Here is a 23,693-nt window from a genome sequence, read left to right as displayed (position 1 = left end):
AGAGTAAGCCCCATTGAACAAAATAGGACTTACTTCTGAGTAGACCTAGTTAGGATTGTGCCCTAAGACTGTGTTAATTTGGGCTTTCTGGGTCACCATGATACTGATTTTAGTTCTATGTGCTGTGTCATAAATACGAACAAAATACAGCCTTGACTCAGAAAACTGAAATTTATTTTTAAGGGCTATGTTACAAAAAATGCATGAGGAATTAATATTATTATTATTAGTAGTAGTAGTAGTAGAAGTAGTAGTAGTAGTAGTAGTAGTAGTATTTATATATCGTTTTTCAACTAAAAGTTCACAAAGCGGTTTAAAGAGAAAAATCAAATGACTAATGGCTTCCTGTCCCAAAAGGGCTCACAATCTAAAAAGACGCAAAAGAACACCAGCAGACAACCACTAGAAAAGACACTGCTGGGGTGAGGTGGACCAGTTACTCTCCCCCTGCTAAAAAGAGGTGCACCACTGCTTACCCAGTTAGCAGGGGTTTTAATCTTAAATAATTAGCAGGGGAATTAATCTTAAATACTGAACAAGTTCCCTCCCTCTTGCTTTGATGGGAAAATTCAAATTCTTGGATAAACATTGTGTCACATTTGACCTTTAAGGTACAAACATATTTCCACGCTGGAGCCAGGAATACCATTCAGCCTACAATCATTAACTCTCTCAGTGTTTGTTAGTTTTCATTTGCCCAGGCACTGCCCTGGAATTCATCCCTATGATTCCACCCACTGGGGGAATCAAGTGGCTCACTCCCATCCTAACAACACACAGGCTGTGGAGTCCAAAATGGATCAAACCACTCAGTAGATGAGAGATCCACAAGTACATTACATTATCATTTTAACACATACTTTGCTAAAGATTCTGAAAAGATTCTGGCATATTACCTTCAATATGAAAAGTATTTTGAACTGCTTCTTTAGTTCAGTTTCAAAAACAGCCCTGTAAGTAGTTAGGTAAACCGTTTCCAAACTGGAGGCAGACTCCAAGATAAACCCCTTATCTGATACTAGGTAGGCAAGTAGAGACTGAGATGGCAGTATCTTGATTCTATTGCGCCATGCAATATGTTCATCAAAAAGTTGATGAAGACTTAAGTAGCCAACTTCTATTCAGGTCATATTTTAAAATGTCCACTAGTTTCCAAGGTCTTAAAGAGAACAACCAGTTTGTTTTCTTTATTAACATGAAGAAAGTATGCACATCTAGTATCTAGACCGGTATCATCTAACTGACAAAAGCTCTCCAAACTCTCAAAAAGGGGTCTTTCCTCATCTGCTGCTTGATCCTTTGAACTAAAGATACCAAGGGTTGAACCTGGGATCTTCCGAAAAACACATGCTCTACCATTGAGTTTTGGTCCTTTGCACATTAGGTATCTAAGGGCATAATCCTAACCAAGTCTACTCAGAAGTAAGTCCTATTTTGTTCAGTGGGGCTCACTCTTAGGAAAGTGTGGTTAGGATTGCAGACTTAATACCCAATCCTATCCAATTCTCCAGTGCCAGTGCAGCTGTGCCAATGGGGCGTGCACTGCATCCTTTGCTAGGGAGACAATCACAGAGGCCTCCTCAAGGTAAGAGGAAATTTGTTCCCTTACATCAGGGCTGCATTGCAGCTGCACCAGTGCTGGAAAGTTGGATAGGATTGGGCCCTAAATTGTTTATGTACAGGTCGTCCCTCATTATTCACTAGGGTTCCGTTCCAGAACCCCTCATGGATAAAAAAAAATCAGTGGATAAAAAAACAGTGGAGAAATAGATTTAATGGTCCACTTCCAGGTTTCTTGCCCCTCTATTGCTCCAAATGGAATAAGGTTGTGCCTCAACATCCTCAGGGGTTTGATTCTGGGACTCCCTGCTGATACCATAAAATGTGTTAAATAAAAACTGTTTAAAAAAATTAAAAAGTGTGTCCCTTTACAATTGTGCTTTAAAACAGCTTTTCTTACTGTTGTAGAGAGGCAGTCAGAAATGCATAGGATCCCCTGCCTTTGCCTGGCTCAGGTGAAGATTGGAATGATTGCTTGCATGACTTTCACTCTACAATAGTATGAAAAGCAGTTTTTTAAACTGTGATTTTAAAGGGATGGATTTTTTCCCCTGTTCTCCAGGGATCAGCACATTCCTTCTCATTTGCAGTGGCCATTCGTGTTGAGTCAAATCCACGTATAACAAGGTTGGATCTGTATAATCAAACTGTCCCTTTCAATTGCCCATACATGTAGATGAATATGACACATCTCAGGAGCTTGCAACATAGACATTGCCAATCATAGCCCATTTACTCATTAGGGTTCTCTTAGTTATTCCCAGCATCAAGTGCCCAGCTACTATTACAACAAAGAAGACTTGAAGAAAGGGGCTCATTGTAGGTGCTAGAAGAGCGCGACTGCAACAAGATGCAAGTGACCGCATCTTCAATTAAAGCGACAGGTTATCTACAACCACAGCAAATCCTGACCCAGCCAGCCACTTCCCTCCAGAAACTAGATAATCAGCATGAAATAACAGAACAAGTTCATCCCTCTTGCTATCTGTTCTATTTACAAGCTCTTGACCTCCAGACATAAGCTTACACAGCAGGATAAAAGCAATCTAGTCAAAATTCTTCCCTATCATGACAGGCAGACTTGCATCTGCACCAAGTTCAGAGACAGATGGATTTCACCCCTTCTGTTGGTAAGAACAAGCCACTAATAATGCTTTACGACATAGGTTGTTTTTAAAAGGGTCTTCAACAAGGGCCAGCTTAAGACCTCCTGGTGCCTGAGACGGGTGCCAAATACTGCTTCCCCTTAATTGGTGCTGTGCCAGCTCCTGCTCTCTGGATTGGAAAAGGAAGAGGGGGTGGAGCAGAGGAGGACGTGTGAAGGAGATGACTGCAGTTCTAGCTACCATGTTCATCTTCTCCACCCTGCTTTTCTGTTCTCTTCCCTTCTTTTTCTAATCCAGAGAGTGGAAGGAGGAGGAGCAGTGCAGGACAATGGGTCGACAGAAGTGACCCCCCCCCCACCAAACTGAAGCAACTGCTTCAATTGGCCTCATGGATGGGCTGGCCAGCTTTGCCTTTGGATTCACTCTTGGGTGAATGTTGTTTTCAAAACCATAAGAAACCAACCTACACATTAATGCCACCCAAATGCCTTTCCATTTTGTTTACAGATGCAGGAAATACAAAACAATGGTTGACAGCATCACTTCTCAATGCCGCTGCATAACCTAGCAACTCTTTACCTTTTCTGCTGAGCATCTAAGAAGGGTTTTTAAGACAATAAGAAAAATAAATCTTGACGTGCCTGTCAGTGGAAAAGGAACTAACAAAATGTATCAAGGCCTTTGGGGCTTTTGTGCGAAAACCAATGCAAAGGCAAGAGATAAACTCTCTTGCCATGAGCGATATAAAGCCTGACTTGGCACCCTACAGCACTTTGCCTCATTTTCTCTGAGCAACATCGGCTATGGCTGTTCACGAAACACTAATACAAACCTGCCTTGGGCTCATGGAACTAATCAAGCAGTGACCTGGATACAACTCACAGCCCAATCCTAGCCAACACTGGTGCAGTGAGAGACCACCATACGCATGATTTATCCAGCATGGGAACTGAGCAGGCTGGAGATGTGCACCTAATCTCCCCCCCCCCCCCATAGCCTCATCCATGCAAGAACTGGGCATTCAGAAATGAGCAACAAGACCTATAGTAACAGCAAGAGTTTTGTTTTCCTCTGCTGAAACCACTAATGGTCAGACATCCTCAAATGCAAGCACCACAGTCCTGCAGTCTGCTTTCCAGGATTGCTCCCCTGAAACACAAGCACTAAGTTCTCAGCCTCCCCACATGTATAAATATCATCTGTTGCTTCTAAACACATTCAACACAAGGGACTCAAGGAAAAGTAGGCTAAACTTCATTTTTAAATCAAGAATGTAACAGGCAGGCTCCAAGTGTGAAGAGAAGAGGGTTAGTCCAGGAGACAGTGGTCTGGTTCTATGCAAAAAAGGACAGGACAAGATTTTACTTTCCTTTTTACTAAATCACAGTTTCATACCATGTAGGAACTTTGGGAACTGTGATTTAGTTCAATCAGTTATAGCAGTAGTTTTCAAACTCTCAGGGAGAGTTTGAGCCACTGTAAGTGCTTACAGGGGCGGGGAGGGAGGCAGCGGGGGTGGGTGGAAGGCAGTGGCATGATCCCCAGGATCACGCCGCTCAGGGGGCTGCAGTGGCTTGGGTTCACTTACCCAAGCCTCCTGCAGTTTCCCCGGAGTACAGGGAGCCTGGTGCGACCTTTGGCAGGGCTCCCTGCAGCATGAAAGTGGAGCGATCATGCCCAGCCTCCGCTAAAGCGGAAGTGGAGCGCGATCGCTCCGCTTTCACTTTCACTGCTGCGGGGAGCCCTGCACTCCAGGGAGGCTGTAGGAGGCTTGGGTAAGTGCACCCAAGCCCCTGCAGCCCCCTGAGCGACGTGATCCTGGGGATCGCGCTGCTGCCTCCTCCCTGCCTCCAGGCTGCCCCACCCCTTAAGGGGGCAGAGGCCAGAGCCCACAGGCTGTCGCGACGCCCCAGTTTGAAAAGCCCTGAGTTATACCATCAGAAGGTAAGGCTATCCAGACAGGTGCTGGGGGTAGGAGCCATTTATTTACCATATTTTTATCCCACCTTTCTCCCAAGTGGTCCCACCAATCTGTCCCATGCCTGCTGTGGTATTCATACAATGACTTTGAGATTTTTCTTAATTCGATGTACAACTCACACAGTGTTAAGAAAATACTGCAGTCACTGCATGACTTCAGATATTCAAAGTGACCTTTAGGTTGCTGTGAGTCGCACAGCAACTAACTGGGTTCTCCCAGAAGCCTTGTGAGCCTCCTAAAAGCAACTCCTGTTGACTGCCAAGGAGGGGAGAGAGGATGAAGTGCCCATTTTCTCCTTACTCGTATGCCTGTATGCTCCCAGGAAGTGGGACTATCACCTGGTAGTGGGGACTCAGCTGAGCCCAGGCTGTTGATGAAAAGGAAATGAGGTGAACCAGAGCAAAGTGTATGTGTGCTTTGTGCATGAGCACAGAGAAAAGGTCCAGTACCTTGCCATGCCTCAGAATTCAGAGGATCTTGGTACCAACCCAGAGTTCAAATCATTGTTACAGCAAATCAATCAACTTCTGTAATTTTGCTTCATTGACACTATGTACGAGTTTTTGTTTTCCAGCATAGTTTTGTTTTCCAGCATTCTATTCATGCATTTGTTCTGTTTTAAGTGGCATTTGCTCACATATTCCAGTTCAGACACAATGGGATACAATGGTTTCTGTTGCAGGCTCACACACTCCCTTCTTTTCCTCTTTACTTCTTATATAAAATTTCAGGGAGCTTGAGTTTCATTCAAACCAAGTTGTGAAACAAATTGGGATATGTAACCACAGCTTTCTACAATCTGCTAACACCCAGAAACATGAGACATCAGAATGTAGTCTTCTAATTACCACATGTGGATTGCTGGCAACAATAAATCACAAACATAGATGACACATGGATACACCCAATACGCTTCCCTGCTAAGAAGTCTCAGCCAAAGTAACCACTACAAAAACTGCAAGGGCTGCAAAATCCTGATCATGTTCCACCAGAGCTGGGCTCATTACACAATTGGGCAGCAGCCCTGAGCAAACTGGAGTCCTTGGGTCAATGTGGGCTGTGAGGATATTATTGTCAAAAATGCATCCAATTCCCAAAATAAGTACAATGCACATAGCAATCATAAACTCTTACTTTGGGCCTGATATGCATGCGGAAATTATTTGCATCTTGCATCTATTTGCATCTTGGAAGAAGGGCAGTATAAAAATGTGATAATAAATAAATCTACTGCTCAGACCTAGTTTTATAAAGTATAATCCTACAGTCCAATCCTAATTGAACTTTTCACCAGTGGAACACATGGTCTGTTGGCAGAAGTGCCACTGTGGTGGTACGCACAAGGCTACCAGCACACATGGTGTCCATGTGTGCAGGCCAGCAGAGTGGCCTCCCACCGCCAGTGTCACTATCTTGGTGGTGGAGGCAGCTGGTGGGAGGAATGGTGAGGGGGTAGGACAAGGGAAGGTCTGGTTGTGGAAGAGGGTGACTGGGAGGTGGAAGGAGAAGGGAGAGGTGGATCCCAGCAGCACTGACATACATCAGAATCCTAACCCCATTTTCAGTTCTGCACCAACAAAAGTGCTAGCACAGATCTGAGGAGACCCATTGGATAGCGAAGGCATACCCCAAAGTAAGGGAATGAAAGTTCCCTTAAATTACAGAGACTTCTAGACTGCCCCCTCACTGGATGCAGCACACACTCTGCTAGCAAGGCTGCAATGGCAAAAGTCAGGATTGGGCTGCTAGTCCAAGACCCTTCACAGTTTGCGTCCAGGCTATCTGAGGGACTGCCTTCTCCCATACATTCCAGCCCGCCCTCTTAAGTCATCTGAAGGGGCTCTCCTTTAAGTGCTACCTCTGTCCCAAATTAGAGGGATGGTGCTGCAGGGGTGAGCCTTCTATGCAGCAGTGCCACAGTTATTGAATTCCCTTTCAGGGGCATTAAGAACTACTCCCTCCCTTGTGACTTTTCAGAGATGGCTCAAAGCACATCTGTCTCAACAGGCATTTGGATTTGGTTGATGGGTGAGTATTACCCATGTTGAATGGATGTTTGTCCTCTGCACCTCTGTCATAGTGCTATGGTTTGACTGCCCCGTGGACTATTTTGTTTTCCTCTAACGCAGGGGTGTCCAAAGTTTTTGGCAGGAGGGCCACATTGTCTCTCTGACACTGTGTCGGGGGCCGGGGAAAAAAAGAATTAATTTACATTTTGAATTTGAATAAATTTACATACGTTTAGATAAATGAGTATATTAAAGATGAACTTATATGAATGAATGAAGGTCTTGCGATAGCTTAAGGCCTATAAAAGGCCTTGCACAAAGCAAGGCTGGCCTTTCCTTTGCTGCCGCTACTGCATCACAGATGTGAAACAGCAAGCAGTGGAGGGAGCCCTCATCCCACAGCTCACTGAGAGGTGAAACAGTTGCCCTCACACTGAGAGCAGTTGCATTGGGCCAGCGTGGGCTCCAACAAATCACCTGAGGGCCAGAGGCTCATTGAAGACTAGGAGCTCCCTGAGGGCCGCATTGAGAGGCCTTGAGGGCCGCAAGTGGCCCCAGGGCCGGGGTTTGGGCACCCCTGCTCTAACGGCTCAACATTGTGCGCTTGTTTTGTTTTAGTATTTTTACTTATTGTTGTGATACATTGTACATTCTGTTTTGGAGCTTTGTAAGCTGCCTTGGGCATTTACTTCGGCATGGGAAAAGTAGGAAATGAAGGAATGAATGAATGAATGAATGAAATAGCCATTTCTATAGTAGCCACAAAATGCCTTATTCCAACACACACTCCATTTGGGCCCCAAGAACCAATATGACATCAAAGCCCACAAAGCACGGTTAGAGAGCATCCCCTGTATGCAACCATCCAACAAAACAAGGACGGAACTCCACAAGAAGATAGGTTCACCTCTCTCTACCTACTCCCATGTCCCAGGCACTCCTCCACATGAATGATAATATCAAGTTTTGCAGAAACTCTATCTTCCACTCATGATATATTATGCAACTAGGGCTATAGCCATCGGAGGAAGCTGTATTCTGATTTTATATTTGATAGTTTGGTTATGGTTTTATATACTGACTGTTGCTACAGATAATCCCTTGATATAAATTTGTTTCGGACATTATGGATAACAGAAAGCCCTTCCCTGCTTGCCACTCCCAATAATTACATGGCTTATCTGAAGAGACAAACATGAGGTTCAGGAAAAAATCTTCTAACATTCTGAATCATGGAAAGGACCTCTTCCTGAGCATAACATTTGCCTCTTCAGACAAACCCTGCAATTGTAGAAAGTTGAGGGCAGGACCTTGTAGCATAGTGCTGTGGGGTGGGGCTTTCTGGTGTACTTTGATGAACAATATACCCATGAATGGCAACCCACGAATGGCAATGACCATAACATCTGAAAAGGGTTCATGTTGGGAATACCAACCCTAACCGCTGTTCTGTTTACATAGTGTGGTTCACAGTAGCCCAACCTCCTCCGGCAAAATTTAAGGCTTCATCTCTGAATGTTTAGTTTTCAATTTTATATTTTTGTTAAGATCCCAGAAAAAGCATACATGTAGTATTCTACACAGCATCTCATAGAAGAAAACTTGTTCCTGAACTTCAGAGGCCTTGCAGTCAGGAACTAAAGAACATAAGAACAGCCCCACTGGATCAGGCCATAGGCCCATCTAGTCCAGCTTCCTGTATCTCACAGCGGCCCACCAAATGCCCCAGGGAGCACACCAGATAACAAGAGACCTCATCCTGGTGCCCTCCCTTGAATCTGGCACTCTGACATAACCCATTTCTAAAATCAGGAGGTTGCGCAAACACATCATGGCTTGTAACCCATAATGGATTTTTCCTCCAGAAACTTGTCCAATCCCCTTTTAAAGGCGTCTAGGCTAGACGCCAGCACCACATCCTGTGGCAAGGAGTTCCACAGACCAACCACACGCTGAGTAAAGAAATATTTTCTTTTGTCTGTCCTAACCCGCCCAACACTCAATTTTAGTGGATGTCCCCTGGTTCTGGTGTTATGTGAGAGTGTAAAGAGCATCTCTCTATCCATTCTGTCCATCCCCTGCATAATTTTGTATGTCTCAATCATGTCCCCCCTCAGGCATCTCTTTTCTAGGCTGAAGAGGCCCAAACGCCGTAGCCTTTCCTCATAAGGAAGGTGCTCCAGCCCCGTAATCATCTTAGTTGCTCTCTTTTGCACCTTTTGCATTTCCACTATGTCTTTTTTGAGATGCGGCGACCAGAACTGGACACAATACTCCAGGTGTGGCCTTGCCATAGATTTGTACAACGGCATTATAATACTAGCTGTTTTGTTCTCAATACCCTACAAATAGAACTACAAATGTTCTGAAATAAAAGACAAGCAAGAAGCATCTATCTTGAATGTTATAAAATTAAACATTATTTATTAATATGAAATATTATTTAAATACCTTTTAAACACATAGGGGTATCTGTACGTAGGTTTCAGCTGTTCTGCAGTGATTCAAACACATATCCCTTATGCCCCATAATTACTACATTTCTGGCTACAGGCATCTGTGCAACTTTGGAAAATGAATGGTATGAGACCCTCTAGCATTCTGGGCCTTGGTTAGTTCCACAGCTCCCAAAATCAACAAGAGTCATCTGCCTTTTGCTCTCATCTGAGCATCAGGATTCTCATTCTCCACAGCAAGCGAGCTCCTCTCAGGCTTTACCAATCTTGCCTCTGTTCCCAATGATGCCAAAGCAATATCTGCCCCAAACTTAGACATCTTCAAGGTGAATAAGATGGAGAAAACATCTGCAGCCTCCATAGAATCAGGGTCAAACTACACACCTTGATGAATCTATCATTAACAGAAATGCCTTTTAAAAAAATTAATAAGCAACTACAGACAGTTTTCTATATCAGTGGTTCTCACACATTTAGCCCTCCTCCAAAGCTGATACTGACCCCCCAAAACAGCTATTTGCACCCAAAAGATGCTTCAGGGACAAATAGCAACTTCCATAAATGTTTTTCAGTGGGGAAACAATGCAGGAGGAAAAGCATTAACTCTCTGTATGCCAATCAAGTTCAGGTCACCAGCAGCTGCTTTTTGGAAAAAGCCAGAGAATAACATTTCCAGTTTACAGCCTGTTTCTTAATTCACTGTGAGCAGAGTTTGGCTCTCAGTAACTCAAAGTTAACAGCTTATCTTACCCCAGTTCCCCATCCAATAACCACACAGCGATGGGGTTCCACTTAGAACTAGGAGGACTAGTGAATAAGATAACAGAAAATCTGGAACAAAGTTGCAAGGCAAAAAGCAAATATTAAAAATATAAAAGCTAATAATATAGTGCCGTTGTACAAATTGATGGTAAGGCCGCACCTGGAGCATTGTGTCCAGTTCTGGTCGCCACATCTCAAAAAGGACATAGTGGAAATGGAAAAGGTACAAAACAGAGCGACTAAGATGATTACTGGGCTGGGGCACCTTCCTTACGAGGAAAGGCTACGGCATTTGGGCCTCTTCAGCCTAGAAAAGAGATGCCTGAGGGGGAACATGCTTGAGACATACAAAATTATGCAGGGGAAGGATAAAGTGGATAGAGAGATGCTCTTTACACTCTCACATAACACCAGAACCAGGGGACATCCACTAAAATTGAGTGTTGGGAGGGTTAGAACAGACAAAAGAAAATATTTCTTTACTCAGCGTGTGGTTGGTCTGTGGAACTCCTTGCCGCAGGATGTGGTGACGGCATCTTGCCTGGATGCCTTTAAAATAGGATTGGACAAGTTTCTGCAGGAAAAATCCATTAAGGGTTACAAGCCATGATGTGTATGTGCAACCTCCTGATTTTAGAAATGGGCTATGTCGGAATGCCAATGCAAGGGAGAAAACCAGGATGCAGGTCTCTTGTTATCTGGTGTGCTCCCTGGGGCATTTGGTGGGCCGCTGTGAGATACAGGAAGCTGGACTAGATGGGCCTATGGCCTGATCCAGTGGGGCTGTTCTTATGTTCTTATGTTTCTTTTGTACTCATACCTAGCCCAAGGCTACAGTAAGTACTTGTGTAATCCATCAAAGCAATGGTATCCAAAGTAAAAGAACTTGAGTTTTTATATATAAGACAAGAGAGATTTGATAGGATCCCCACAAAGGATTATCTCTGAAAACTGCTTTCTTTAAAATAACCACCTTCGTTTTAATGCATTCTGATGGCTATGCAGAAATTCAAGGTATTCCTATGGCTATTCAGTGCACATTTGTTTGGCATCAAGATATATTTTAAAGCCGCAATCCTAACCAACTTTCCACTGACATAAGGGCAATGCAACTCCAAGGTAAGGGAACAAACATTGCCTTGTCTTGACGAGGTCTCCATGACTGCTCCCCCCCCCCAACTGCAGGATGCAGCACATGCTCCACTGGCACAGCTATGCCACTGCTGGAAAGTTGGTTACAGTTGGTTACAGTTGCACACCAGCAGCTCTGTCCCGAGGTTGAGCTCGCTGCAGGGCAAAGGAAGGGCGCAAGGAAGAGGGGGGTGGAGAGCAGGTCCAGGAGAGCCGCTGGTGGTGGGCGCGGGGGTGCCCTGCATCTCTTTCCCTGCGCCCTTCCTTCGTCCCGAGGTTCTGCTCGCTGCAGGGCGAAGGAAGGGCGCAAGGAAGAGGGGGGTGGAGAGCAGGTCCGGGAGAGCCGCTGCTGGTGGGTGCGGGGGTGCCTTGCATCTCTTTCCCTGCGCCCTTCCTTTGCCCTGCAGCGAGCTCAACCTCGGGACAGAGCCGCTGGTGGCGGGGGCGGGTGGGGGGTGCCTTGCAGCGATGTGCTGCGGGCGCTGGCTGCTGAGTGCGGGCTGGGCGCCGCCTTCGCCCACAGCAGCTCCTTCCTTGGCAGGCAGGGGCAGCGGCGCTCCCGGACCTGCTCTCCGCCCCCCACTGTGAGCAAGCACCCTGCTGGGCAAGGGGGCGGAGACCCTGCAGCACAGGGCAGCCGGGCATCTCTTCCTTGCGCCCTTCCTTCGTTCGCCCTGCAGCGAGCTCAACCTCGGGGCTGAGCTGGCTGGGCGGCGGCCGCGGGGGAAGGCACCCCGCTTCCAGCCCCCACTCGAGAGCCGCATTTTGAAAAACCGCTGATGGCCAGATGAACAGTGGGATGCGTTCACCGAGTAGCACTGGTGAGGCCCATGACTGGTGAACATTTGGGAACTGGCTGGCAACATCGCACATGCTGTCCAAACGTCCCTGTGCAGACCGATGGCCATGTGCCAAACTCATATTCCTGTGAAGCTGGAGCCTTCCAAGGAACTTCCTCACATGTGAAAAGTGGAATTGTGAAATGGCCCATAAACTTCTTTATGACTCACCAAGATCAACCTGCATGTTAGTGAGTTTTATGCTGGCTAAATGCCAGTGTGCAGCTGATAACCACACCATGCCACAGACCATGTGCCGCCTTCGCCCACAGCAGCTCCTTCCTTTGCAGGAAGATCCAGGGACTGGGACAACAGCAGAGCAAAGGTAAGTAAATAGTAAATAAAAAAAATATTTTCTTGGTGCTGCATAATAAAAGGACATGAGAACATAAGAACAGCCCCACTGGATCAGGCCATAGGCCCATCTAGTCCAGCTTCCTGTATCCCACAGCAGCCCACCAAATGCCCCAGGGAGCACACTAGATAACAAGAGACCTCATTCTGGTGCCCTCCCTTGTATCTGGCATTCTGACATAGCCCACTTCTAAAATCAGGAGGTTGTGCATACACATCATGGCTTGTACCCCCGTAATGGATTTTTCCTCCAGAAACTTGTCCAATCCCCTTTTAAAGGCGTCTAGGCCAGATGCCGTCACCACATCCTGTGGCAAGGAGTTCCACAGACCAACCACACTCTGAGTAAAGAAATATTTTCTTTTGTCTGTCCTAACTCTCCCAGCACTCAACTTTAGTGTATGTCCCCTGGTTCTGGTGTTATGTGAGAGTGTAAAGAGCATCTCTAGTCTATCCACTCTGTCCATCCCCTGCATAATTTTGTATGTCTCAATCATGTCCCCCCTCAGGCACCTCTTTTCTAGGCTGAAGAGGCCCAAACGCCGTGGCCTTTCCTCATAAGGAAGGTGCCCCAGCACCTACAAGGGACCTACAAGAGGGGGCTACATTATAAAAATGGGACTTATAAGAGCATAAAGGTTAAAAAAAAAAAACAAACTATATATGCAGTGTTATCTTCATTTTAGATGTCAAAAGGGTTTTGTGGCTCCCAAGGTTTGCTTTTCTCTGGAAAACGGGTCCAAATGGCTCTTTGAATGTTTAAGGTTGCCGACCCCTGCACTAAACTAACCAATAGTCACTATAAAGCAAAGCATCCACAATATCAGTAAAGAAGTTCCTCTAAACACACAGAATTTTGTCCTAAGGGTTTAGAACCACTGACAGTTTAACCAAAGAGACAAAAATTATTGCAAATTCCAGGTACGTGACTAGTTATAATATCAGAACTCTTTAATGAAGCTGAGAACTAAGCAGAAGCTTTGTCATAATGTGTTACTTCAATCATACCACATTTTATTAAAAGATGCCCACCTAGACTTGGGTGACCTAGGAGGGACCCACTCAATCCAAAAATACAGTCCACAACCATTCCAGAGTGCCTAACATCCAAGTCCCCAATGGCAATCAGCATCATCTTCCTGTCTCACTTATTGCATTTTTGGTCCCCTGGGTTTTAAGGTTGAAATACTTAACTAGAAAGAACCTCCCACTGATCCCTCTTGAGACATGATTTGTGCCACAGCCCAAGAAAATGCATTTGGACTGTTCCTATTCAAACTGCTAAGAAATAGAAGTGGGAATTATCCAACCTTAGGCAAACAAGCTGTACAGAGTATCCTTAGAGTAAGTGTTTTAACTAGTCTATTGAGAGTGTTCAGCAGTGAGGAGTAGAAAAGAGAAGTCAATTTCATTTAAACTAAGCAGAGCAAATCTTATACGAAGACACTGTTGACACACTAAAATCCCAAAATAATGATATAAGAGATGCACTCATACAGCACGCACAGTCACCACAGTGCTCATGCTCCCTATATTTTAGCCCTCCCTGGGGCCACCATTCTAGAGAATTACTAGCTGGGTATTAAACCTTCCTTTCCTGGACAAGGTGATCCAGTAGGTAAATGCATCAGCTCCAGAGGGTGCTGGATAAAACAGTTTATCTAGATTTGTTTCAGTCAGCCTCCAACCAGGCTTTGGGATGGAGAAAGGCTTGATTACCTTGGTGAATGACCTGCACTGGAAAATGAACAAGAGGAGTGCATCCCTGTTGGTCCTGCTGTGGTTTTTGATACCATTGATCATAGCGTCCTTTTGGATCAGCAGGCTAAAGCTGGGGCTGGAAACAGATGTTTTGCAGTGGCTTCACCCTTTCTTCGCTGTTAAGTCCCAGAAGGTGCTAGGGGATGCCTGTCTGGCACTCTGGTCAATGTCTTGTGGGGTGCCACAAAGTTCTATCTTGTCCCCCTTGTTCTTTCATACCTACATGAAATCACGGGGATTGATCTTCTGATGATGGAGAACGGAGTGTCATCAGTATGCCAAAGACACTTGGCTCTATCTCTCTGTCAAATTCTGAGGGGGCCATCAAAGTCTTGAAGCATTTTCTGGAGGCTATTGGATGGTGGTGAGAAACAGGGCCTTTTCTTTGGTGCTTCTACAGCTATGGAACTCTACCCTTATGAGTTATGAATGGTTCCCTTGCCTCATTAAAGGAATTCTGGCTGGGCCTTTTTTCTAAAATTTCAGTTAGCATTTTAGGGTGTGTGAGGTTGAGCTATTATTCTTGCTGCAGGTGGCATCATTATTTTTATGGATTTAATGCTGCTTTAGCTGTCTTATTTTGGAGGCTTGCTTTTAGTAGCTTATATTTTTATTAATTTACATTCTGCTATATGCTGACTTTATGTGGTATGCAATGATGCTTTGGAATTTTATTGATTACTTGTGTTTTGTTAGTTATTTTATTATTATTATTAAGAATATTTATATCCTGCTTTTCAACAAAAAGTAGACTACAAGCCAGTTTACAAAGCTAAACAAAAAGTTCCCTGTTCGTAAAGAGTCACACTCTAAAACAGATGCAGAAGAGGTACCGGCACCAGCCAGTAGAAAAGACCCCAAGCTGGAGTGAAAAGGGATAGTTACTCTGCTAAATATAAGAGGACACTGCTTTAAAACAGTGGTTTCCAACCTTTAGGAGCCCATGGACTACTGAGACAAAAATTGGAATTGGCATGGACCACATTCAACCAGTGCCTCTAAGAGGAATTTTATCAGAGTGCACAATGTTTCTTTTGGGCCCCTTCCCAAAGAGTGGAGGAGAGTGGCAAAAGTGGTGGGCAGAACAGGATTGGGGGGGGGGGGCAAAACAGGGCAGGGAGAGGGTTGCAACAGCAGGAAGTGTTTGGAGCCCTGGTCTGCTACACTTCCCAGTGCAAAGCCCAGGTCTACCTGCCCACACAATGTCAGCAGCTAGATACAGTAATACAGAAAACCAAACATTCCCAGGTCTCTAAAAAATTTTAAATATAGAAAAATCATTGCAGAAAATTAAATCATCATATTTAGGCTGACACTAGAATGGAAAGTGTCCTCTGTGTACCAAAATGTACTTCTGCAGTAACTAGTTCCACAGCTGCGTCCTTGATACACTATGGTAAGCAGATCCACAAGCCAAAAAGCTACCACAGCAGGCCAGTTTCCTCTAAAATTTGACAGTGTTCAGGAGTGTTATGTATGCATTCCTTGGCTCAGCACATATGGCTTGTGGCAGCCACTGTGCACCCAGCATTCCATGCGGGTAGCAAATTTAAGTAAGGTTGGAAAATATAAGATCCCAGGAAATTTCTGGCACCCCTTCTTTGGCTCCTTGACCCCTTTTTTTTGCCCTGGTCCAGGTAAAAATTGCCCTTTTTAACCACTTCTCATGGGTCCTGCGTGCAACTCCCACCCCTTCACAAAAAAATTAAATTTGTAATAATTAGAGATTTGTTAGATGTATTATTTGTAGTGAAGATCTGTGGTTTGCTGCTTTTGTTGCTGGCTGAGAACAGTTCATTCTCCATCCTCTCTAGTCATCTGCGGGAAAGCACACTGAAAGTGATCAGAGCCATTTTTTTTTCCTGAGACTTCACAGACCACTTCTCAGGGTCCCTGGGCCACAAGTTGGGAACCAGTGCTTTAATAGGTTCCCCCCTGTCCCATTAACAGCATTTAAACACATTTTATAGTGTTTTGTGCTTATTGTGTTTTATTAAATATGAATTTGTTAGCCACCTTGAGCTCTGGAAAGGCAGGATATAAATCTTTTAAATCAATAATAAAAGCAGGCTGGTGCCATTCTGTCTTCCTCTGCCATCCATGGTAGGGTATTGGGTGGGCTACCATGTCTCCTCCTAGAAATGGCTCACAATCCACATCTGAAAGCAGCCTGCTTTACTCTGCCTCACAGTATGACTAGCACTGGAAAGCCCTGAACGCATTCTCCTATTGGCCTACTGAGTACACAGAAACCAACCTAGAGAACCATACAGCTACTTCACTTTCTACCTTTGTTGTACAGAGTCATTTAAAATCCATAAATGGCACTTACCACAGCTCTCCTCTACGTACAAAGCGACCAATTCATTTCTGTTCATCAGACAAGTGACCTTGCCTTCTCCCAAATGTTTAGAGCCTGACAGTCTTCAGTATATAGCAAACTTTGTTCCTAATTATGGCACTGGCTTGTATTTGTTACAGCCATCATTATGCTCCTAAAAGTTCCAAACTCATCAACAGTCCTGAAATAAAGGGTACACTCTTATTTTGAAAGGAAGAGAGCACTAGACATTCCTGTACTGCCTCAAATACTGAGCTGTATTAAGACTGAACTTCAGCTCACTCATGCCTCAACAACCCCACACCTATGGGGAGAGCCAAGCATTCCCTAAAGACATACAGGAATGCTGAGCGGGGGAGTGGGGACGAGTGGGGACAGCATTTCTTCTCTGCCTATCCTATTCATTTCACATTCCAGGAATAGCCGGACTTGAGAAACTTTTGTATGTGTGTATGAAATAAACTCATTAAATGTGCACATACAGGCCACCAATACTCTTTTGTACAACATCTAGAAAGCAGCGTGCTTGGTACAAAGAAAATTCCATACTTCCACAGCAAGGGGGCATATCAAGGAATGTTGAAATCCCTACACTGGTCATTTATTGCAAATAATTTCCACACAAGTTACAGATTAGCACATCTTTACCTATCTGACTGGAGATACAAGTTTTCTTACTTGGAAGCAAATTTCACTGCAATAAGTGAAATAGTTATTGTAAACATAACTATTTAGTTTGGTGAAATAGCAAGTAAACATACAAGATCTTAAGTAAGATCCTATGTACGTTTATGCAGAAGAAATGTTGCAGAATTTAATGGGTCTATGTAAAATAAGCATAAGCATATGCAAGATAAGATAAGATAAGATAAGATAATCTCCCTAGGTTCCTAACAAAGCAAACAGAGGTGTAATCAAGAGAGTCACTTGTGTCACCCCATTCAACTCCAGTACTACTCTAAATGCCACCCTTCAATTATCTCAATTCCTAATGAGCAGCACTCATCTCACGAATAAGGAGTCTGCAGTCTCCAAAACTGGATTTTGCATATATCTTGCACTTAATTGTTTGTCCAAGAATTTAGGAACTGTTGAAATGCAATACCTGGAATGGATTATGGAATGGATAAAAATGGAAAAATATATGGTAAGGATTTCTAGATTGAAAATAAAATTGGAGTTCCAAGCATTTACAAAAGACACCAATATACCAGACAGATAACAGCAATTTTATTTTCAATTGACACTTTTGTATCTCATCAGCCTATTCAATGACTGCACAGATTTGTATAGTATTATCCAGCATTGGACAATACTATATTAGGTGTAAAACAGATCACTTTTTCTGTTATTCAGACATTGAGGGTGCAATCCTAACCAACTTTCCAGCCAATGTGCACTGCATCCTGCAGTGGGGAGGTAGTCAAGGGGGCCTCCTCAAGCTAAGGGCATGTTTGTCACCTTACCTTGGGGGCTGCATTGAAGCTAGTGCTGGAAAGTTGGTTAGGATTGCGCCCTGAGGGCCCAGTCCCATCCCACTTTCCAGCACTGATGCAGCTGTGCCAATGGGGCACATGCTGCATCATGCTATGGAGCGGAAGTCACAGACACCTCTTCAGGGAAAGGGAACATTTGTTCCCTCACCTCCCGGTTGCATTGTTGTTGCATTAGTGCTGGAAAGTTGGATAGGATTGGGCCCTGAGTTATTTAAAGCAACTGGATAATTGAACCCCAGAATTCACATGTATCTTATGGTTCCACATTTCCTAAGGCATGTGGACATAGATTTTGAATACTTGGATGTGTAATTAAGGCAATAAAAGGTTGGTTAGGAAAAATCAAGACACTAAATGCATACATACACATTTAAGTTTAAGCACATACAAATCAAGACACTAAATGCATACATACACATTTAAGTTTAAGCACATACAAAGAGCCCCACTGGATCAGGTTTAATCTGGATTAAGTCTCTGTCCCCATTCAGCTCATCATGCTTTCAAGCACTGATTCAGGATATCCAATGCCTCCTTACGAACAGATGACATTGTGAAACAGAGTTGGGCGTCATCCTTTTCTTGAGACCATCACAACTCAATTCTCCAGATGACCACTCCCAGTGGTTTTGTTCAGATGTTACACATCAAATTATGGTTTATGATAGTTCTCTGCCTGTTCCAGTTGAGCAACATAAACCTGGAACAGCATTGTGTTTCTTCAATACAGCAAAAACTGGTTTCCCAAATAGTAACTTTGTGATACTAGCCATAGATCTGAACTTAACACCTCCTCCTTTGAGAGGAGGTAGACTTGCTTACCAGAGAAGCAGTAGCTGTGGCTTGTTAGGCAGGGGAAAAGAGAGAAGTATAAGCATACATAAAACAGCAGCTGTCCCTGGTCAGCAACTGTTCATGTAGCAGCAGTGTTTCATTCTTCCTTCAAGCTTGTTCTATGCTGGATTCCCAGCATGCTCTGCTTCTGCTCAGTCGAAACAGAAGAAGGATGGCTGTGCACCAAGGTCAGCTCCAGATAAATCAAGGAAAGAGGGGAGGGCTCCAGATCGACTCTCTCTGCCCACTTGGTGCTTTCATAAGCAGCTGCATGGAGAGGAAAGGCACATGGTAGCTTTTCTCCCCTTCTTTCTCCAGCACCACTAGAGCAGTGTTTCTCAAACTGTGAGTCAGGACTCAGTATGTTGGTCATGAGTCAATTTCAGGTGGGTCCCCATCCATTTCAATGTGTATTTTATTTTTAATATATTCAACTTGATGCTTGTGACTGCACATGGCATGTGACTGCATTTGGAGAAATGCTTCAGATTTGTGTTTTTAACAGGCTACTATGTACATGCCTTTAACAATGACAGTCAATGGGGCTTACTCCATGTAAGAGTGGATAGGACTGCAGCCTTTGGAAGATTTGGGGAATTTTTTTGTTTTTTTCCCACAGATCAGCAACTGCTTCGGAGGGTTATTCTTTATTTTAAATAGATTTTTAAACTTATACTTACTGTAAACTTTTAATCTACTTAGGGCGCAATCCTAACCCACTTTCCAGCACCAACGTAAGGGCAATGCAACTCCAAGGTAAGGGAACAAACATTCCCTTTCTTTGAGGAGGTCTCCCTGAGTGCCACCCAAGTGCAGGACGCAGCACATGCTCCAATGGCACTGCTATGCCAGTGCTGGAAAGTTAGTTAGAATTTGGGCGTTACCTACTTAATTTGATTTGGTCATGTGGGGTGTTAAAAATTTTCCTCCTTGATTATGTCACTTCCAGTCATGATATCACTTCCAGTGGGTCCAAACATATTGTCATTCTAAGTAGTGGGTCCCAGGGCTATCAAGTTTAAGAACCATTGTACTAGAGCAGGGGTGTCCAAACTTTTTGGCAGGAGGGCCGCATCATCTCTCTGACACTGTGTCGGGGGCTGGGAAAAAAGGATTAATTTACATTTCAAATTTGAATAAATTTACATAAATGAATATATTAGAGATGGAACTTATTTGATTGAGTGAGGGTACTTCAATAGCTCAAGGCATATAAAAGGCCTTGCACAAAGCATGGCTGACCTTTCCTCCTCTTCCGCTGCTGCATCACAGACCTGAAACAGCAGAGGGAACCAGAGCAGCAGGCTGGAGGGGGTGGCAAACAGATGAGCTGGGGGCTTGTTCGCTCATTACCCTTCCACTTTGCCACAAACATTCATACTGCTTCATGGTCAGACTGGACTTTGGACTAGATATCTCAAGGACTATCTGCTTCCAAGTGATTCTACTCACCAAACAATATCTCCAGCAGAGACTCTACTTCATATACTAACACTTGCTGTGACTTGGTTGTCATGCACATAAGGACAGTTGTGTGTGTGGGGGGGGGGGGTGAAGACTTGGATCAGCTCCAACAGTGTGAGACCATTTCATTACACAAGGAGGGCTGCTTGGGCGAAGAGGCAAAGAATATCTATACCCCAGTATTCTGGAAATATAACACCATAAAATCTAGGAGTTATACAGTACAGTCTTCAGCGCCAATCCATAGATACCTTCTAAGTGAAAAGGTGTCATTAATACCATAAATATCTGAATACAGATGTTTGCACATCACCACAAAAAAAGAGTGTCGAGCAGATCATTTCCCTTGTAGGATGCCAGTCCTAAAGTGTACTCACTTTTCTGTTCATAGGCATCTATCAAGCAGGGCTTCACATTACTGTGAGCTTATTCTCCTTTGGTATTTACTTACCATCTGTTCTGTGTTGCTGAACTTTTCTTTCTTTCAGTCATGAACATGCAACTACATCCACCACCACACCTTTCCCATCACTTATTCATCTCATTACTTTCTCTCTCAACTTAAGCCATTAAGCATGACCAGGTACCTGAATCTGTTGCTACCTACCTGGTTGCCAAAGACAGCAATGGAACAGGCACTGGAGACTTCATTGGATCCAAACCAGACGGAGGCGATGCGAGAAGGCATGCCCAGGATGAAGACTTGGGCCATGGCGCAGATGACCTGACCAAAGACAGCAACTGGAAAGAGGCTGGGCTTGCTGCTGCCTACCTTCACCCAGGCCCCTAAACAATTGAGAGCGGAGCCAGTCAGGGCAATGAGGCGCAGTCCCTTCTTGTCAAGGAGCCAGGTGACTGGGAAAAGGAAGGGGATGTAGACAAGCATGTAGCTCATGGACATCCAGTCAATGGAAAAAGAAGTCACATCGTAGAAGTGGGTGAAGATGACGCTGATGCTGCCAAACTGGATCCATTGGAAGGCGTTGCAGAAGGAGTAGGAGCTGAAGAGGAAGACCATCACCCAGCGGCGCCAGGTCAGGCGCACCTCTGGGATGCAGCCCGGGATGCTTCCATTGGGAATCTCGGGGTCTGCCAGTTCTGGCTTCCGCTCCTGGAGCAGCTCGGGTTCCTTGGCCCCGTCCAGCCCCTTCTCCCCATCGTCCAGCCTTCCACTCACCATGACCGCAGCGACACCAGCGGGGCACCTGCTGGACTGGCTCCTCCGCCACCGCCGCCGCCTGGTGAAGAGCTCAGGTGAGGCGCTCGCAGGTGGACTCCGGAGAGGTGCGCTCTGCTCTGCCTCGCGGCTCCGCCGACTCCAGCGCCTGCCTTCCTCGCCAACTGCGCTCCCTGCCAGCCGGCTGGATACTTGTTCCTCTTCTCTGCCTGCTGGAGGTGTCGCTCCTCAGCACGTGACGGCTCCAGCACTCCGCCTCCACACGACACGTCGCCCGGGGCGCGCTCCGCCCCACTCAGTCTCCACAACTAACTACCTGGCAGTGCCCGCCGCGCCCCTCGACGCCAGGGGGGGTTGGCTCCCGCCGGGCCGCCCAAGAAACTCCTCCTTTGGGCCGCCCATAAGTGCGCCAAGACGCGCGTGGAAGCCTGAGGCGCCCAGTGGCCTCGCGCGGCACCCGAAAGAGTCTCCGGGGGCCTTCCTGCTGCGCTCTGCCCGAAGCGCGCACCCCCGGCACTGCCCTTCGCCTCCCCCAAGGCTGCCTCAGGGCCCCGGCCCGTCCCATTCTCCTGCGCCGCTGCAGCTGTGCCAGTGGAGCGTGCACTGGGAGGCAGTCACAGAAGCCACCGCAAGGTAAGCGAACGACTGTTCCCTGACCTCAGGGCTGCACCGGTGCTGGAAAGTTGGATGGGACTGGGCCCTGCCTCAGCGCCTCCCAGGTCATAAGGATTGTCCAAAACATGGCCTGCGTCTCATAGTCGAAGCGGGAAGGAGCAGAATTCGACTCCATATACTTGACTCAATGAAGCGGTGCTGGAAACGCCAGCCAGAGGGGGCCAACTGCTGGACACTGCGCTTGGCGCTGCAAGAAGAGCAAGGTCGCCTTCGCCTCAGCGAAAGCACATTCGTGGCCCCCTAAAGCTCTTCAAACATACAAAGCAGCACATTGTCCTGCGAGGGTGGAGAGGTCCTGCTGCTGCGGTGACCTCAGTTTAAGTCAACAGCATGCATTAGTTTTTTGCCAAAGCAAAGCATGGCTGAGTTGGGTCCGAAAACTTTTGAAAACTGGGTTAAATCATGTACAGGCAGCTGTCATGAGGTGCAGGCGAACCGAGCAAAGGGCCCAATCCTATCCAACTTTCCAGCACCAGTGTAGCCACAGTGCAGCCCAGAGGTAAGGGAACAAATGTTCCCATACCTTGAGGAGTCGTCTGTCATTGCCTCCCCACCACAGGATGCAGTGCATGCCCGATTGGCACAGCTGCACTGGCACTGGAAAATTGGATGGGATTGGGCCCTCAGTGCAAAGACAGCAAGGTTGGGATTTGCTCCAGTCAGCAGAGAACTGAGTCTGCTGCTCCCCGCCCAGGACAGACCATGGGGTTACTGAGGAGAATGCAAACAAAGGTGCAGGCACTTCCCGTTCTGGGGTGTGTGTGTATGTGGTGGGGGGGAAACATCATCCAGATGCAGACATCGCTGGCATCTGTTTCACGGGCCCTGCGGTCCTAATCATACATGCTTGATTCCCTCAGAACCTATTCCCTGGTAAGTACATATGCCTTCACTCTAACTCTCAGCCCAGTCCTATCCCCTGCCACCAGTGCCAATGCAGCCATGCCAAAAAAGAACATAGGGAGGGCAACCTGAAGGAAAATGGTAGGGAAGTAAAAATAATTACTTCCACATAAGCCCTGGGGTCACCTATGGGGCCTATGGGGTCCTATTTTGGTGGAATATGTCTAAGGTGAGAAATGGGGCACAGAGGTTTGCAAAAGAGGGAATAAGATCCAGTGTGCCTCATTGCTGCCACCCCTCCCACCTCCTCCCCTGGTTCCTTTCCTCCCCTCCCCCAGCCCAGAAACACCCTTGTTTCTACCACTCCCTCCCTGTCCCTCCCACCATCTGCCCCCACCACTGCCTTACATAGCAGCAGTGGATAGTGACTTCCACTGCCTCAGCCACAAAGCTTCCTGGGTGTCCTTGGGCCAGTCACTTTCTCTCAGCCTCACCTACCTCACAGGGTTGTTGTGAGGACAAGAAAGAGGGGAGGAGCAGCTATGTAAACCGCCCTGAGCTCTTTGGAGGAAGGGCGGTATAATAATAATAATAATAATAATAATAATAATAATAATAATACTGCTGCTGCTGCTCAGAGAATGTTGTGTGACATGCGCTCAACCCAGGCACTTCTGTCTGGATCCTGTCAAATCCTTTTTTGTGTTACTCATGGGGAGGGGGCGGGACCAGTGGAACAGAGCTCCAGGATAGAGGAGCTGAATTCCTAGTGAGATGCAGCCATCAAGCCAGGAACTGAAGCATAGATTCAGATGGGTTTCTGAATTGTGATCCAAGCAGGCATTCAGAGAAGAAATGGAGATTCACCCCAATGTTGGGGTCAGGTCCTAGTGTGAAGCTCGGA

General features: G+C 45.8%; 1 protein-coding gene and 1 long non-coding RNA gene across 2 annotated transcripts in view; one reads left to right on the top strand and one right to left on the bottom strand.

The window, feature by feature from the left end:
- The window catches only part of FLVCR2 (FLVCR choline and putative heme transporter 2), a 63,662-nt gene extending 42,174 nt beyond the window's left edge, over positions 1–21,488 (bottom strand). Inside the window, exon 1 of the mRNA XM_066627384.1 lies at positions 20,702–21,488. Coding sequence (XP_066483481.1) covers positions 20,702–21,274 — 573 coding nt within the window. The 5' untranslated portion in view covers positions 21,275–21,488. The remainder of the gene's footprint in view (positions 1–20,701) is intronic.
- LOC136651219 (uncharacterized) overlaps positions 21,370–23,693 on the top strand; it is a 29,896-nt gene continuing 27,572 nt past the window's right edge. The window contains exon 1 of the long non-coding RNA XR_010794503.1: positions 21,370–21,904. This is a non-coding gene — a long non-coding RNA (uncharacterized lncRNA). The remainder of the gene's footprint in view (positions 21,905–23,693) is intronic.

Source organism: Tiliqua scincoides, chromosome 1 (assembly GCF_035046505.1).
Source record: "Tiliqua scincoides isolate rTilSci1 chromosome 1, rTilSci1.hap2, whole genome shotgun sequence".
Lineage (NCBI taxonomy): Eukaryota > Metazoa > Chordata > Lepidosauria > Squamata > Scincidae > Tiliqua > Tiliqua scincoides.
The sequence above is the reverse complement of the archived record's forward strand: the minus strand, read 5'-3'. Positions and strand labels throughout refer to the sequence as shown.